Source organism: Erithacus rubecula (assembly GCF_903797595.1).
Source record: "Erithacus rubecula genome assembly, chromosome: 4".
Taxonomy (NCBI): domain Eukaryota; kingdom Metazoa; phylum Chordata; class Aves; order Passeriformes; family Muscicapidae; genus Erithacus; species Erithacus rubecula.
Genome location: NC_136686.1, coordinates 5891418 through 5909515, shown reverse-complemented (window position 1 = coordinate 5909515; position 18098 = coordinate 5891418). Strand labels below are relative to the sequence as shown.

At 39.1% G+C, this 18098-nt stretch overlaps 1 protein-coding gene across 2 annotated transcripts; it reads left to right on the top strand.

Moving 5' to 3' along the window:
* Positions 1-722: 722 nt before the first annotated feature.
* On the top strand, positions 723-17525 carry INTS13 (integrator complex subunit 13; the record flags this gene model as incomplete). Of its 2 annotated transcripts, XM_079305221.1 has the most annotated exons (17): positions 723-858; positions 1796-2027; positions 2911-2985; positions 3656-3858; positions 4050-4130; positions 5286-5376; positions 6323-6451; positions 8048-8132; positions 9872-9961; positions 10401-10490; positions 11470-11648; positions 12401-12571; positions 12934-13088; positions 14017-14247; positions 15120-15259; positions 15899-16034; positions 16819-17525. In XM_079305221.1, the coding sequence occupies 16 exons, from the start codon at positions 1803-1805 to the stop codon at positions 16856-16858; spliced, it is 2121 nt and encodes a 706-aa protein (XP_079161347.1). In that variant the 3' UTR covers positions 16859-17525. The 2 variants fall into 2 exon arrangements, with proteins under 2 accessions (XP_079161347.1, XP_079161348.1); XM_079305222.1 differs by lacking the exon at positions 723-858 and having other exon boundaries at positions 1779-2027.
* Between the last annotated feature and the right edge of the window lie 573 nt (positions 17526-18098).

The following is an 18098-nucleotide window of genomic DNA, read 5'->3' as shown; positions in this document are numbered from 1 at the left end:
TCTCTACCGAGCGCGACAAGCAGAGACACACCCGGGGCTGAGTGCCCATTAACAGACGAATTACGTAACTTGCGACCCGTGAACGCTGATGCCTGTTTCTTATCTATAAATAATATAAATATATAAATAGCGTGAAGTTTCGGTGGTCGGGGAGATTTCAGCGGGAAGGCTCCTGCTCTTCGCACACTGGAACACAGAATTCCCACACAGACTGGAATAACACACAGCTCCCGCCCCTCAGCGTGTGCGCCGGGCGCGGAGATCTCGCGAGAACTCGGCGGCCTCGGCGGGGCCCGCCCAGCGGGCGTCTCGTCCTCTCGCGAGATCGCGGGCTCCTCCCCCGAACCGTGCTGGGGGCGCAGGGACGGGCGGGGCGTCCGCGCCCGGGCGGGATCGGGATCGGAGTCGGGAGCGGGAGAGCGAGCGGGGCCGGCGGCGGCCTCGGCATGTTGGGCGAGTGATCGCGGCCGGGCGCTGTGGCCCGGGGAGGTGCGGACAGGGGCCGGGCGCTCCCCCCGGGGGAGCCGCGGTGCCGGCGGCGCCCGTGGCCGCGCGGGGGCCCCGCGGGCTCAGGGGTGGGCGGAGCGGGGGGGGCTCCGGCCGCCTCTCCCACCCCCGCGGGCGCCGGGCGCGCAGGCCGGAGCCGGGCCCCGCGCTCCCCGCCGAGCCGCCCGAGGAGGGGGAGCAGAGCGCCGCGGGGACATGGCGGGCGCGCGGCCGGAGGCGCCCGCGCCTGGCCCCGTCTAGGGCGCCCCGCGGGCCTCGTCCCTCCTCCTCCTCGGAGCGGGGCCGCGGCCGCGCCCGGGCGCGGCGAGGAGCGGCACCGGGGCTGCTGCACCACAGGAGGAGCCGGCCCAGGTGAGAAACGCTCCCCGTCCCCGTAAGGCTTTCCAGCGGCTCTGCCCGGCCCCTCGGGCTCCCTCCCTCCCCCCCGAGGAAGCCGCCGTCTGTCTTCCGTGATCCTCGTTGCTTTAGTATTTTATATTTTTAAAATGTATTTTTTGGTTTACGTAGCCTGCAATTCAGGAAGAGTACGTAGAAAAATTAATCCTTTAACGCTAGAAATTGCCGCTTTCGCTGGTGCCCAGCGACAGGACGAGGAGCAGCGGCCATAAACTAAAACACAGGAAGTTCCACCTCAACATGAGGAAGAGCTTCTGTACGTAAAAGGTGGCAGAGCCCTGGAGCAGCTGCCTGGGGAGAGATTGGAGTCCCCTCTGGAGTCATTCCAAATTCACGTGTAGGCATTACCCGCTTTAGGTCACCCTGCCTTGGAGGTTCCTTCCAGCCCTAAGTGCTCTGTGACTTTTATTATTTCACACTTGGTGTATTGGTCGGTGAGATGTTGAAGTACAGATGCAACTGTTCGTTTAAAAAATAAGGTGTATTTAGCAAGACTGAAAATCGGCTTAAAGTTCTGGCTATGCTGCTTAAAGGTCTTTAAGGCTTCATCATAAACTAATTTTGCACGTTACTTATTCTAGGACATAAGCTTTTAATAGGAAGCAGTTTGTGTACTTCTTTCAAATTGTTTTTAAATGGAGCAGTGAGGAGAGTAATACTGTGCGTTTTTGCTGCTTTTTCAGCAATATAATTCTACCTTTCTCTGTCCTTTTCCTCCTGAGAAAAAATAGTTTCTTTTGATAAAAAATGTAGTCTACTTAATACGGACTCTAAAACTTATGTATTTCGAGGATGTTGTTTGTAAATTGCACAGTCAACCTACGGTGTGTTTTGTTTGGTTTATTTTCACCGTGTGCAATTTCTTTCTGCTTTCCATGTCTGTTTCTTTCAGGAAGAAAATGAAAATATTTTCTGAGTCTCACAAAACTGTTTTTGTCGTGGATCACTGCCCCTACATGGCAGAATCATGCAGACAGCACGTGGAATTCGATATGTTAGTGAAGAACCGCACCCAGGGCATCATTCCTCTGGCACCCATCTCCAAGTCCCTGTGGACCTGCTCAGTGGAGTCATCCATGGAATACTGTAGAATAATGTATGATATTTTCCCTTTCAAAAAGTTGGTAAGTTCTGTCAGCCATGCTGCATGTCATGCTTGATACAAAAATCAATGTTTTCATGTTTCATTTAAGTATTTTAATGTCTTCATGTTGTTTAGAGTAAAATATCAAATATAGTTTATCACTTAAAATTTGTTTCTGCTTTTTGTATATATAGGTTTTTAATTGGTTTTAGCAGTGCATGAATCTCATTACATATTTAATTTTGGAGTCTTTCATTGTGTTAATGTCACTTTACAAAAAGGAGCTTTAGGGCAACATAGATTTATTATTTTGCTCTCCTGAGCTGTGACTTTGTAAAAGCTTGAGTGAGGTATTGTCTCAAGTTGAATATTGTTGCTAAACACACATGGTAGCTATTCATAAGGGCTTTGGTATCAGCTTTGAAGGAATTCTGGGCTTCAGGAAGAGGTAGGATTTCTCTGGAACAACAGTTTGGAGAAGTGGAAGAGCTTCCTGGCACACACAGCTCCTTGTTTAGAAGAACTTTCTTTCTTAGTGTTTTAATTAAATCTTGGTAGATACTTACCCATGATGTACTGTGACAGACTTTGGACACTGATGTGCAGTATTAGAATTTATTTGATTTTGTTGCTATCCTACTGAAAATACCTAATTCTTAAAATATTAATATTTTGAAATTGTAATTTGGTGTAGAGAATCATTTTCTGGTGTACAAATACAAGTAGAAGTTGTTAATCATATTAGTAAGGGAAAAACTGAATATAGCAGGAGTGTGTGATTTTTGTGGGCTTGTTATTGAGTTTGGTTTGTCACTGCACATTATCTCCAGATTATCAGAACAGTGTAATTCATGTTTGTTTGAATTTGGGGAAGTAACAATATAATGGCTGTTACCTTAATGTGCTTTTTTTGATCCTTGTAGGTGAATTTCATCGTGAGTGATTCTGGGGCTCATGTGTTGAATTCTTGGACTCAAGAAGATCAGAACTTGCAGGAGGTAGGATCTGTAACTATTCTTTTGTAGTTCTGACTTCATTGTGAAATAAGCATTGTGTTTGGTATGAAATAACTGGTTAATTGCAGTGTTGGGGGATCTAGTCTGAAATTGTTCTGTAACAATTTCAAGTAGCTGCCTGTGAGCCTGAATTATTCTATACACAAAATTTGGAAAGAATCCAGTGTCTTCAAGCAGAGACTTAAATATTTAAAATAAAGATTATGAAGAAATTAGTTAGGTATTTTTTCTGTAATTTAGTGCTGCTTCTTGAACGTAAATTCTTTTTTAAATTATTTGTGTGAGAGTCAGATAATCTATGTTAAATATATTAGTCGTTAATATCCTCTTTATGGTCATGTTATTTCATATTGAAAAGGCTCATCTGAAAAATTTACTTTGAGGAAGAAATGCTTTTCCAAATTCTCAGAAATTGAAAGCAGAAGGTGTTGGGTGTAAATTGTTATTACGATCAGGTATTTTTCTGTAATAAATGAGAATACTTAATCACAATGAATAAATTAAATTGCAGAGGATAATTGAAGGCCAAATTTAAAGGCAGTAATGCTCGTTGATTTTCTGCAATGTCGATGTTAATTTGCACGGGGGGTGTGTTAGCTCGCTGGTTGGAAGGCGGGAGGTGCCTCTGCTAACAGCTCTGTGCTCCGCCCAGCTGATGGCAGCGCTGGCGGCCGTGGGGCCGCCCAACCCGCGGGCAGACCCCGAGTGCTGCAGCATCCTGCACGGGCTGGTGGCGGCTGTGGAGGCGCTCTGCAAGATCACCGAGTACCAGCACGAGGCCCGCACCACGCTGATGGAGAACGCCGAGCGCGTGGGCAACAGGGGCAGGATCATCTGCATCACCAACGCCAAGAGGTGGGCAGTGGCTCTGGGGCTGCACTTCCACACATTGTTTGCACAGATCCTTCTTAGAGCACTTCTCACCCTATCAAAGGCTTTGTTCTGACAGTAAAAAGCCAAAAGTTTCCTGCTTTAAGTAGAATAGTCAGTGGTTTGAACAGGAGGATTGATGGTGCGGCCTTTAAAGAAATCCATTTTCATTGTAGTGACAGCCATGTTCGGATGCTGGAGGATTGTGTTCAGGAGACCATTCATGAGCACAACAAGCTTGCAGCTAACTCTGACCAGTGAGTATGCTTTTTACCAAGTTTCTTGTGTCCTCTAGAAAATATGGAAGTATTTCTGCCACAAAACTCACTGTACTTCACACATACATTCATTCATATAGTTCATTAGAAGGTGTAAATCATGATCTTGGCTGAGAGCTGGTGTTATGATCATTATCTTTCCAGTTTTATCCTTTGCAGCACAGGATTACTTTAGCTTGTTGCCTTCCACATCTGCTCCAAAATGAGACACATAATGGTACCTTGTTACACATTGTGTTTTACGTCACCAATTCATCTGAAGCATGTTTTTCTTGATAATACTGTGTTACTTTCATGTTCATTTTTCTTGGACTAAAGCAGCTTCTTTGAAACTAGTTTTGATTTCTAAATGGCTGTATTGCCTGGAACTTAGCTTGAGATGGAGGAATCTTGAAATACAGAGTGCATCAGCTTGGGAAGTATTTCTCCACTGTATGTTTTATCTAATTAAACTCTAAAGTGTTTGGCCACAGCTCTATTTTGCCTTGTAAAGTTGTAGTAGGTTGAGATCCTATTCCTGGTTACTTCTCAGACACTTCAAAGCAGAAGCAGCAATCTCCTGTTGTTTCCAGTTTTATGGCAATATAAAGGCTCCTGCCCAAGGAATTAGGTGTTAAGTCCTTTTTAAGGGCAGGAATGTTTCAGTCCTGTAGGTGGAGATGTGATGCAATTTCTGTATCACTCCAAACTTCCAGCCACATCAGGGTATCAGCATATATCCTGTTACATCCTCTGTGCTGTTTGGGTAGTTTTTTTCATGTTCTCTGGAATCCCCTCTTTCATACCTTCACTTGGAGACACAAATCCTCTGTAGTGCCAATATTCAGCTGAATAAAGCTGAACAGATTTCACCAGTTAGGGACTTAGTCCATTGATGTGTCTGAAAAGAAGCACAGTGCCATAGCATCTGAAGAGCAAGAAGTGTTAGGCTTTTATTTTTATTCTGGTAAGGATTTAATTTGAAGTCTGTGCTTTTGAAAATCATATCTGTAATCTAGTTTTTGCAGCACACTTTAAGAAACAGCATGTTGTTAACATATGTTATGATTCTGTGTTCTAGATATCAGAATTAATTTAATTTTAGGAGGTAGTCTGCCACACTCTAGGCTAAGCAAAATGTTTTTTATTTTTAAGTCTAATGCAGATTCAGAAATGTGAGCTGGTGTTAATCCACACGTACCCAGTTGGTGAAGACAGCCTTGTTTCAGATCGTCCTAAAAAAGAGGTGAGGAGCTTAAAATGAGAATTTATCCTAGGATTAGGAACCGTGTCAGACTGAAAATAGTGCAAATGATTCTCAGTTGTTCAGTAGCAAAAGCACATGTGGTGGTTGTTTGAAACCAAGTACATACAAAATATCTGTAATATATTCTGCTATTCAACAGTCTGCTCTGTATTTTAATGTGCTGTCTGTAAGAAAAGACACCAGGAAAATGTCTTAACATGAAAAGCATGTAGTGCTGCATATTATTTAATATATGGAAAGGACCATAAAGGGCTACCTTCCTGTGATTCATTTCTACAGGACTCTGCTGTAGTTGTGCTAAAAATGGTGAATGGAAGATAATAAATTGACTGTTTCCCTCTCTAAGGCAGTCACTGGGTTTGGGTCTTTAGATTTTTTTTTTTTTTTTTTTTAAGTTTGGGTTCTTGATTTGGGGTTTTTGGGGATTGTTGTAGTTTTTTGTTGTGTTTTTTAAAATTTTTGTTTTGTTTTGCTTTTGAGCCCCAACCCAATGTTCTTGTTGGCTAGGGAAAGATCAAATGCATCTTCTAGCTTGTGTTAATGTACCTTGTGCATGTATGATGCACTTACAGGTAGACATATAAAAATTACTCTGCTATTGTTACTCAGCAGGTAAAAGGATGAAAAACTGCCCAGAGCTGCTGTTAAGATTTATGCCCTATGTTGTGATACTAATTTTTCCTGTTAACAGTTAGTGACTCAATATTTTTAGCACACTTGTAAGAGCTGCATCTATAGCACTTGGCATAAGCTCAAAATGAAATGAGTGAAAATAATTATTTCTTCTTGCTTGGTAGTTTCCCCTGGTGTGGGTTTTTGAGTGGTATTTTTAAGGGTATAATTGCTTATTTGATAGTTGAACAAACTATTGTGTTGAATGATACAACAACCTGAACTATGAATTGCATGTATCAATTTATTTCAGCTCTCCCCTGTTCTAACCAGTGAAGTGCACAGTGTCCGTGCAGGGAGGCACCTGGCTACAAAACTGAATCTTTTAGTGCAGCAACACTTTGATCTGGCTTCAACCACAATAACAAACATCCCTATGAAGGTAATATTGTGTCTACAGTTCTATGTTAAGCAGCTGCATCACTTCTAAATTTTTTTGAAAACTTTTGATATTTATTTTAATTGAATTTTTACATTGCTCTTCTCTCCATATCATATTTTCTGTTTTGTTTTTTTTTTTTTTTTTTATTAGCCCACATTCAATGTCTGTGATCAGGTTAGTAAAAATAAAGGGGGAAAAAGTAAAAAGAAGGATCACAGAACAAAATGTTGTATTGCTGAATCTCAATTTTTGATGTAGCAATACAAGTATTATTTCAGTTCTGTTTGTATTACTTTATATAATACAGTCTTGTTTACCTCAGATCAATTTGTCTGTGATTCTTTTGTGTTTTTCTAGTTGTGTTTAGATATTCTTGACCCTTGTGCATTATAGTGGCATAGTGAGTCTCTTTTTCCTCTGTTTCATTATCATGCCCACCCAACATAAAGGTGTTTGTAACTAAAAGCTGCTTTTTTTACCAAAGGTTTTCTAGTGAGTTTTCTACTCTGAAGATCTGTAAACATGAAATGGGGACAGGATATACTTAGTTAAGAAAGATACTCAGTTAAGCATCTTGTGGTAGAAGTTATGTCTGTATTTTTAATTTTTTTGCTACTTGGAGAGAAGTTAGTGCAGTTTAGAATGTCAAGTTGACAGTAATTTTCTGATCAGGCAGCAAGAGACAATTGAGACAGAAATACTCAAACAAAAAAAGAGCCATGGGCAGATAACCATGATTTAAAAAATTCATTAAGTTGTAATACAGTCAAACATCAATTGCATCTTTGAAAATTAGCAGTATTGCATGGATTTTATAAGTGAAAACATGATATCAAAATAATTTTTACAGTTTTTATGAGAGTTTGACATAAATGTGATTTCAGTTTGCAAATACCTTGTCTGTAACTTTCTGACCTTTGTGCTGCTGGTGTGCCTCTCCCTTCTGCCTTTGTCCTTATAGTAATAGACTATGTTGGGGTCCCTGTGGTTTTTCTTTGTTTTTTTAATTGTTGTTTTTTTTAGACTTGGAGTAAATTACCAGAGTTACTGTGCTGTTTTTGCTGATCTTCTGGAGCTCTTTAAAGATGCAGTGACCTTTTTAAAAAAAATCCATTTTTTTAGTTATCAACTTGCAGTTGCAAGTTCACTTCTTATCTTAAGCAATAGTAAGTTCAAAGTGTGGTTTCTGTTTTGGATTCTTGATTTTTGGTTATGAAAAGTAATTGTCACTACCCTGCAGTGAGCCTTTGTTGCTTTCAGTAAGTTGTAACTGCTATTGTGTTTATTTTGTAGATTTTCTTAACTTCACTAATTTAAACAGAGTAGTTAAGCCTAGTTTTTACCTGTATTTGATGCTCTGCACTCTGTGATGATGCTTCTATAACAAGGAGTAGGGTTTCAGAAAAGAGGAAAAGCAGTGGGCTGCATCTTTAAACTGCTCAAAGTTTCCTCAACATTGCAATCCCGTTGTTGTCTGAGGCACTTGGAGACTTGTAGTTTTCTTCTGGACTGAAAGGCAAATGTAGAATCATTAATTTATAAAAATGGTGGCCTTTAGCTAAAGTAATTCTGTTTGTCTGCCTTTCTCTTTTGAAGGAAGAACAACATGCTAACACATCAGCCAACTATGATGTGGAACTGCTTCATCACAAAGAGGCTCACGTGGATTTTTTAAAGAGTGGTAAGTAGAAGGGGCCCTCTGAAAGTGGCTTTTGATCAGCCTCTATGTGAGTATTCACAAAGAAACATTGTGAGCTTCAAATCCATGTAAATTTTAGGCTCAAGTAGTGAATATTTCAGTCCTTGCAACCCAAGAAACTTCATTTGTAGTTTGGCTTTGGGGTTTTACTCATCATTGACATTTTAATACAGCAATGAGAAAGCAGATGAAATTCACATATGTTCAGGATGTTGCTGTGAGGTTTGAAGAGCATCTTAGCTTCTTACTGAGATAGAAAAAAGTGGTGAGAGACCACCTATGTAGGATGTCTTTATAGAATGAAGTCACTCTTGTGGGTATTTGTGCAAAATTATGCCTTGCACAATTGAAATTTGTTAAGTAATAATAATTGGCATTGCTTACATCCCACAGGCCTGTTTATGACTATAATTGCTTTGGAAAAAACAAAACTTGTTTGGCTATTGAGCTTTTTTGTTGTATTTGAAATATCTACTATATTTTTTTTCATAAATTTGGAGTTATTACCTAGTACTCCTCTGAGGTAAATTTGATGTAGCTGCAGCAAAGTTAGAAAAGCACAACACTAAGCCTTTTTGTAGAACTATTTTGTTGCCTGATGTAAAAATTTGTTAAAAATCAGCTTATGACTTCTGTATTAGTGTAATTAAATGTCATATGATCCATAAGAATCCATTTTTGGGAGTTAGTGGTTTTTTTTCCCAGTACTTTGAGGAAGGGGAGGTAACTCCTTTGTCACCTGCAAATGCTGTGCTCCAGATTTTAGGGGAGTGGATGACTGAAGATGGATGAAATGCACAGGGTGTCACAGTAATGGCCTTGGCCTCATCTGACCTGGTGTTATGATGCTGAACTCTTAAAGCTTTATTGCCAGGCCTCAAGCAGTTTTGTAAAATGTCTTGGCTCAAGGAATTAGGTCTGCTAGGAAAACACAAAAACAAACTCTGACTACATTTCCTCTTCACATTTTTCCCATTGGAACTTTGAGAGGAAAAAAAATCTTTTCTGAAATCCTGTAAATTTTGGGTTCTTTCATTTGTTTCTAAATACAAATTTCAGCTGTAATAGCTCTGGTTCTAGGAAAGCAGGATTTCAGTTACATTGGTCTTAATTGTCTGAAATGTTGCCAAGGAATTTTCAGGTTAAATAAGTTTGGCCTTTAGATATTCTGAGAGATAATTTCTAAATATTTTGCAGTTAATTTTAGTAACAAAGTATTTCCAGCATTTTAATATTTTAATGTTTTTTAATAATATTTTAATCATAAAGCATCTGTGGTCAGTAGAACACATTGAGAGATATCAGGCTGAATCTGACATAGCAAAGAGACTGGATGATGAGACCAAATACTTCTTTCCCCAAAAAACTAAGCATGTCAGATGTGCCTTTAGATCAGTTTAATTGACTTTGGGAATATAATATGTACAAGAAACGTTCAGTTCTGTCATTTAAGAGTTCTGATTTCAGTGTGGAAAATTCTAAAAAAAGATACTGTCTTAAAGTCCTGAGAATTTTAGCAGGAAAAAAATTGCCTGTTACTGATAGAACTAAACATATGTGTAACTTTTTAATTGTCAAATCAAAAAGTTAGGCATCTAAGTTTTAACTTTAGATTACGTTGTGTATATGTTCATACAGTTTTGTACCTTCAAGCTTAGAGTTGTTTTGCTGTAATAAAGAAACTCTGGCTGATCACCCCCTCTTTCTGCCTTTCTCTGCAGGTGATAACCACACAAGTGGCAATAGCAGAGATGGCACATTTAAGGAAACTGTGACACTGAAGTGGTGCACTCCTCGAACCAACAGTGTGGGTAGGTGACATGGAACCTTCCAGAACTGGCTGGCAACTTGAACTAATCTGAGTACAGGGGAGCAAGTCAGGGAAGGTCTGAGGTAGCATAGGAATCATGTGGCTGTTCAGCTCTGTTAACTCATTGAGCCAGCAGGCCAAAAAATACAGATAAGAGAAACAAGAGCAGACTGACAGGTCAGTGAAGTAACACAGGAGATGAAGAATTGGGGCTTCTGCTGGAAACAGGGCTTGGGAATAAGTGAGATTCTCAGAGCTCTGGATTCTTGGGGAATCCTCCCAGTAAGGAGATGGTGAAAGGACTTCTAGATTGAGAGGCATCTCAACTTTTTAGTTCTGCTTATTGTAGACTAGCCTCCTCCTCTTCCATTCTTTCATTTTGTGGATTTTTTCTTTGTCTCTGGAATTACATTCAACTTTTCTACTCCTTTATTTTTCAGAACTGCATTATTGCACTGGAGCATACAGAATTTCACCAGTGGATGTAAATAGCAGACCTTCTTCATGCCTTACAAACTTTCTTCTTAATGGTAAACTTGTGTCCTTGGCTAATTATTCAATGTTATAATTTTTAATTCATTGGAGCACTTAGCACATTTTGATTTGAATAGCAGTAATGTCTATATACTGTAAAAAAAGAATAACCAATATTTTAACATGTCCTATAAATAAATGAAGAAAGGTGTTAAATGTCCTCAGAGGCAAGTGTGTTTTGAAACTTAAAGATGGGAAGAAAGATGTAAAGAAGGAACAAGCATTGAAATGGAGGTTTGTATGTTTGCAAACAAAATGGCTTTAGAAACATTCTTTTAATGGAATGTTTCCTTCAGTTAAGTAATTTGATTGTCTAAAAGTGCAGTGGTGTTATTAAACACTATATCCTAGTGTATATTTCTTTAGAGATTGTGTAGTGAAAATGTCCTTTGGTTAATAAAAATGGTTAGAGCCAAAATTAATAGCATATTTCAGAAGAGCATGCTCTTCTGAGTTTTGTGGATTTTGCTTCCTGATAAAAAGAAACTTATTTTGAGAATGCATCCTTCTATGCTTGGTGTATTTTACTGATAATTAGACAAAGGCAGTTGTATTTCTCTGCCTGAAGATCAGTGCCCATTTTGAGCATTAGCAAGTGGTATCAGCTGATGCTTTTATACTCCAGAATTTATTTTACTACTGTCTGAAAGTTGCTTTTAATGAGAGTGTTTCTGCAGCAGGGCCACTTGAATGCCTTACGAATATGTCTTTTTTCCTAAGAATAATATCCTATAGAAAAAATGATGGGTTGGTCTAAGAGAAACCTTTTGATATTGCTCTGTGAAATTTTAAGGAGCATATATCCTATTCTGTGTCAAGAAATGAGGAGATTGGCAGTTCCTTGTTCAACCTTGATGGGTTCAGATTTTTCTTAGATGAGCATAAACCTGTATTTATGCAGCTCAAAATTTAAAATTGCAGCACACAGGAATGAATGAATGAATGAATGAATGAAACTGATCTCCCTCCCACCAGGTCGATCAGTGTTGTTGGAACAGCCCCGCAAGTCTGGCTCCAAAGTCATCAGCCACATGCTCAGCAGCCACGGGGGAGAGATTTTCCTGCATGTGTTGAGCAGCTCCCGCTCAATTCTGGAAGATCCCCCCTCAATCAGTGAAGGCTGTGGTGGGAGGGTCACTGACTACAGGATCACAGTAAGGGTCTTTCTGTCCTTCACTCCTTCTCTCTCACTACAGATGCAGGGCAGCAGGTCTGGGAAGGGAATGTTGGAGTGGATTGCATGGTCAAACTTCTTTTGCAATAAATACCTTGATAGATGTTTAGTAGAAAATACTACATTTGTTGATTGTTATGCCTCCTTCATAAAATACTTTGTCAAGGAATGCCTCTTTAATGCACTAGGAGTGTTGAAAATTTTGGTTCTAGAAAAATGTTTTTCTTGGCCACTTTCTTCTGTGGGTTGAAACTCATGGGAGACTATATCATGCTTATAGTCAAAGGGTAGATTTAGATTGCATGAGTGGTTTGTACAACAAATAGAACAGATGAAGTTGACAGCTTTGAACCTTGATATCAGGCTATCAGCTGACATGCATTTTGTTTATCCTTTATTTTTTTTCACATCCTTGGTATCTTTTAAAAAAAAGCAGAAGTTCCTTCTGGAAAAATGTAACTTCCCATACATTAAATACTTTGCAGATCTGGAAGTCCTCCTTGTCAAAACCCATACATGGATTTTTGCCTCATATTTCTGTGCCCCTGTTTTTGTGTTGCCTCTGGTTAATGCATGAGAGGCATTGGAGGCAGGGCTGTGGTTGGTAGGGTCAGATGTGGTGGTGGGATGGTACAAAGTGATAAGATAAGCAAGGCTAAGCTGTTTAGCCCCTTCAGTGAAAGTTACTTTGTTAGAGAAATGCCTAATTGTATCTTGTTTGGTTATCATTAGGATTTTGGTGAATTTATGAGGGAAAACCGATTAACTCCTTTTCTAGAGCCCAGATATAAGATGGATGGAAGTCTTGAAATTCCATTGGAACGTGCAAAAGATCAATTAGAGAAACATACTCGTTACTGGCCTATGATTATTTCTCAGACCACCATCTTCAACATGCAAGCTGTAAGTAACCTGGGCTGTGTCAATTTTTCTTCCTAGATTTTCTCCTTGTCACCTGATGAAATATCAGCTCTATGGGGTGATAAATCCCCTGCTGTGAAATCAATTTATTTTTAGCTTTACTTTTTGTAAGTAACTGTATTAAATACAGTAGATTATTGGCATGCTATTTAAATGAAGTGGTTTGAACCTGACAGCTGCAGTTCTGCTGGGTAAAGAAAGTATTTTCTTAGAGTTAGTGCTAAACTGAGGATAAGAGGGTGGGGTTTTGTTGTGTATTGTTTCATTGCCTTTAATTTTTTTTTACCTGTTGATCTTCTGTGACACACACACATTTTCTTGTTCATTTCTGCTTTGTCTTGCAGGTTGTGCCATTAGCCAGTGTGATTGTCAAGGAAGCAATGACTGATGAGGATGTGCTCAATTGTCAAAAAACAATATACAATTTGGTAGACATGGAGAGAAAGAACGATCCACTGCCAATTTCAACAGTTGGTACCAGAGGAAAGGGGCCAAAAAGGTTAATACATATCTCTCTTTGTTGATGCTGAACTATTTTCAGAAATAATCTGTTGACAGTGTTTTCATACAAATGTTTTATAATACAGCTAAATTAACTAAATGCTGTATCTGCACAACCCAAATACTCTTGAGTGCTTCACTTGTGTAATTTAGGGCCTAAAACAGTACTGATATTGCTGTATGCTAGTGAAAAGAACCTCTATAATTTTATTACCTAAGAATTTAAGTGTGTTAAAAATATGAAATCAAAGATAGTTATCAGCAAGGTAAGAAATTGATACAAATTGGACAGATAAAGTGGAATCATTTCAAATTAATATAAAGGCAAACTTAAGTCTATTATAAATAGTGCATTAAAATTGGGATATATTAGAATCCTTTTGGAACAGTATGGGATACTTCTTTAAAATATGCATGAAATATTCTGATCCCTCAATCACTGGGATTTGTTTCTTGTATTTCCAAGAACTGATGGGAAAGAAATTCAGCTCCCAATTTGCCTACGTGACTGGGAGTTCTTGACACTAGTGTGGTGCAATTCTTTCTTACTATTTTGACCCAAATAATGTAATAATTAATTTGCATGTCAGTAGATGAGTGGCCCTCTGACATTGCTTTGTTAGCAAGCACCTGAGAGATTTCACAAGTGCCTTTTGGCAGTGAGATCTTGTGGAACGATACAATTTCAATGGACATAATCCACTTCAATTTAAACTTTACTGTGGGTGTTAAGTGGGAAGTGTTAATATGATTTCAAGCATGGAGTAACAGAGGTGGAGAAATCTCTATTACAGGAGGGCAGATGATGTCTTTGCAGTTAGTTCTGAGGGTTCTGCTTTGTTTCTCAAGGTCTGCCTGCATTCAGCCAGTGGTTTAATGATGTTGCTAATCCTGAAAACGTGCTGTGTTTTTCCTGGCCTTCCCAGAGACGAGCAGTATCGCATTATGTGGAACGAGCTGGAGACGCTTGTGCGAGCGCACATCAGCAACTCTGACAAACACCAGCGCGTCCTCGAGTGCCTGATGGCCTGCAGGAGCAAACCCCCGGAGGAGGAGGAGCGCAAGAAACGAGGCAGGAAGAGAGAGGACAAAGAGGACAAGTCAGAGAAGTTGGGCAAAGACTATGAATCAGATAAGCCATGGCAGGAGTCAGAGAGGTACATTTTCTGAATGAATTCAAGCTGCAGCATAACTTCTGTTCTTAGTTGTTGACCACTTAACCAGGTGTTTTAGCTTGAGGAGTTCCTGCTGATTCTATAATAACCACACACACCTACTAAACTGCTTTATGGAAATCTAAAGTGTAGCTGAAAACATGGGACAAGCAGCTATTTTCTTTTAAGCTGTAAATAGTTCATGATGAAAAAACCCAGCTTGATTTGGCTCCTCTCTTCAACTGAACATCAGAATTAATGTCCATTTATCTCCTGTCTGTAATTCATGTTGTGACTGTAGTTTGTCTAAGTGGTAAGCACCTGTCAGTCTGTTCTGTATTCCTTCTTTGAAACGCCTTTCTACAGAGGTCCAAAAAACTCATGGTAATAAGCTTAATTTGCATGTGTTCTGTGCATGCTGGGATCATTTAAAATAGCCTTTTCATCTATACTGCTGTCACCTGCTGATGACATTCCATGCCTTCTGTGGATGGTCATTCCTACAACTTTGCTTTCACACGTGGAACAGAAATGGGGACTGAGATAAGAGGGATTTGGTGTGAGTGGGTCTGAATTCACCTAGAAAAGATAATAGGAAATTGTATCATATTTCTATATGTATTTATTTTTATTTAGTCTTTCCATCAAAATTCAGACATCGTCTCAACAGCTGAAGTGAAATTGTGTATTAAGAACCTTTCCTTTATGTAATGCTTCATACAGAGGATTATTTGGCTAGAATTTCCTTTTGTTTGTTACCCTCCAAGGGATCATGTTATAGGTCCTGTATAATTTTAAGGAGTACACAAAGCTATCAAGATTTATGTCCTGCTCAAGCATATTTTTCCTCACCCTTTTCCTTCCCTCTAAAAAAGGTTAAAAGGTCTTTTGGATCGGGAGAAAGAAGAACTGGCAGAAGCTGAAGTTATCAAAGACTCCCCTGATTCTCCTGAGCCCCCCAACAAAAAGCCTCTTATTACAATGGATGAAATGCCCACAGTTGAAAAGGCAAAAGGTAAACCAAAACAATTGCAACAGATTATTTCTTTTAAAGGTAGATGTTGTTGCATCAGTCTGTGTTTTCTAAAGTAATGAGGTGAATCCATTTGGAGTTAAGGCTAAGTAAGTGAAGATCATGTTTAATTAAATACTAAATGTTGAGAAATTCTTGGAAAACGTGTTAACCTTACCAGGTCTGTGAAAAAAGACACTGTATGGGTCTGCTGATTGATTATTGGGTTTACAGGGGGTTGGCCAAGTTCCTGCTGGTGCTGTTTGAGCTACTGTATGTGAGAAATGCTGTTTGAGAGCAGGTAGCAGAAATCACTGTCTCCTGCTAATAAATAATCAACTTGTCTAAGCAATGCAGTTGTCAGAATGGGCAGTTCTCACTGACTTCCTTGGTGTGAATTATTTTCTATCACAGTGGCTGAACTGATGCTGAGATTCTGCATTTAAAGCAGAGTCCATCACATGTGCAGCAACTCTTCTTCTATTACTGCTTTGCTTATTTTCTATTTATTTAGCCCCTAATGTAAGCTTGTTTAATATTAGTATTGTATTACCATAATCTGTAATTCCTTTAAGGTGTTATAATAATGTAATGTTAATTAAAAGATTTCATCACTTAGACTCTTTTTACTTACAATTTTAGGGCCAATGTCCTTGCTGTCTTTATGGAGCAACAGAATTAATACTGCCAACTCTAGGAAACACCAAGAATTTATTGGTCGCTTGAACTCTGTCAACAACAAAGCTGAGCTGTATCAACATCTGAAAGAAGAAAATGGGTTTGTATCAGGAAATGCATCACTACCCATATCTTGGCAGTAGTCAGTGTGGAGTTTACAGCATTAGATGCTACTTTTTTATGTTTAAAGTATCTGAATGCATTCCTTTGCTTCTCAGCATTGACAGAGAACCACAGTAGTGTTTGATTTTGTTTGCATTTGTGCATTGTGCTGAGAGCTGAGCTTCCCTGGGACTCTGGGATTGCCCCTGCAGCAGAACTCTTATTAAACTTCAGGAGGTTAAACAGGAGCTGTTATTTTTCTGCTTGCTTTAGCTTCCAGAGGAATGGCTGATACAGAAATATTGTTGGTAATAAAGTGGTTGAATCTTAAGCTGTGCTGTAATGAAGTTGACAGTAGTCCATGTTGTACAAAAAATACTGGAAAACCAAACCAGCCTCCTCTGAAGGAAATCAGATGATGGTAGACAATGATCAGTAAGAGGGATGAAGTCCTTGGAACACATGGCCAAAGCTCAAGTTTTCAAAATGGCTTCTCTAGTCACATGAATATTCTTCAGTCACATGAATATTTTGTATTTTGGTGAGGATGATAATGGATGGTTTTTCACAGCTGAAATGTATCTCTGCAGAAACCTTTCCTTTATGTACTGACTACTTAAAGAAGTGCTAAGAGGAGATAAGATTGCATATGTTGTGGTAGGGAGAGACAGGACAGTTAGTAAAGTAAAAAAATATTTATGAAAGCATTTAAATCTGTTTTTTTTTAACTGTTGATTGTTCTTCCAGTAACAAACCTTACCAATTGTTGTCTTGCCTTTCAGAATGGAAACAACAGAAAATGGAAAAGCAGGCCGGCAGTGAGAATTAATTCTGCTTCTTGGGACAAAACTTGGCCAAATTGCAAAAATATTTAATGCTGAAATTGCTCTTGGTACTGTTTCAATACAGTTGTATAGCTCTGGTTTGATTGGTTTTTACAATTTTTTAGTCCTATTTTTGCTATGAAGTACGAAATCTGCATATCACGTTAACCCAGCTGTGTGCAAATAGGAGCTGTCCTGAAGCGTTTTCCCCTCATGCTTTAAGATGAAGAAAACTCTCTGCTGCCATGAAGTAAATAAAGTAATCAAAAATGTTAGTCAGCTTAAAGTCCTTGCCCGGAAGTATTGGATACTATTTCAAAATCAGTGATTATTGTCTAAAAGAAAAAAAAAATTCCAAGTAATTCATAAGCTGATAACATCATTAATTTTGGTTCCTAAGTACCTTTTATTTATATAAGGATGCCTCAGGAGCTCAGAATTATGAAAAGATTGCACACTGAGTACCCAGACACTGGGCTGAGAGAGTGCCAGTCTTGGTTTTCATCTGAGGGGTGGGAGGGTGAGGGGTTTTACAGATAAAAATTGTTGGTTTAAGGACTTTTAAAAAATGGCATGGAAACGGTCTTTAGAAAGCGAAGCCTTTCAGGTTGTTGTTGGAGTTAAGGCTTTGTAAGCTAAAGTACAATAAACTTTTTTGCTAATAATTATTTTTTTGATGAAGTGTGTTCTGTAAGATACTTGTGGTTTTATGTCTGTGAATGAAAGGGTAGGTGATCTGTCTTCAGTTTCTTAGAGTAGAACCTCCCAGAATTCTCAGCTGGAAAAATTCAGCCAGTCTGTGATCTGATCCCTTGTCAGGTTTTGAGTTGTCATCCACAGGGGCTAAGGAAAGGTGAATTACTAAGCACTCCTTCCTCTGGTCTGCATCTGGCTTCTAAGTAAGCAGCTGAAGGGCTCACAAATGAGATCTAGTTGATTTGAGACACATCTTTGAGATTTTTATAAAACTGAATCAATGTACTCATATCTACCTGCAACCTTAATATCACAGTTCGTGATGTATAGATCTGATCACAAGTATTCTAACATTTGTGACTGAATCCTTTTTTCAGCTTTGCTAAAGTACCATGATTACTTTCAAGGTGATTATTCAGCCAGTCTGATGTAGGTGTGTTTTCTGTTAAATGATTTTAGAACCATTTTTACAGGGGGATTGAATAGTACTTGCATGATAATATTTCCTATCATATTGTAAAATATTTGCAGCTTTTACAGAA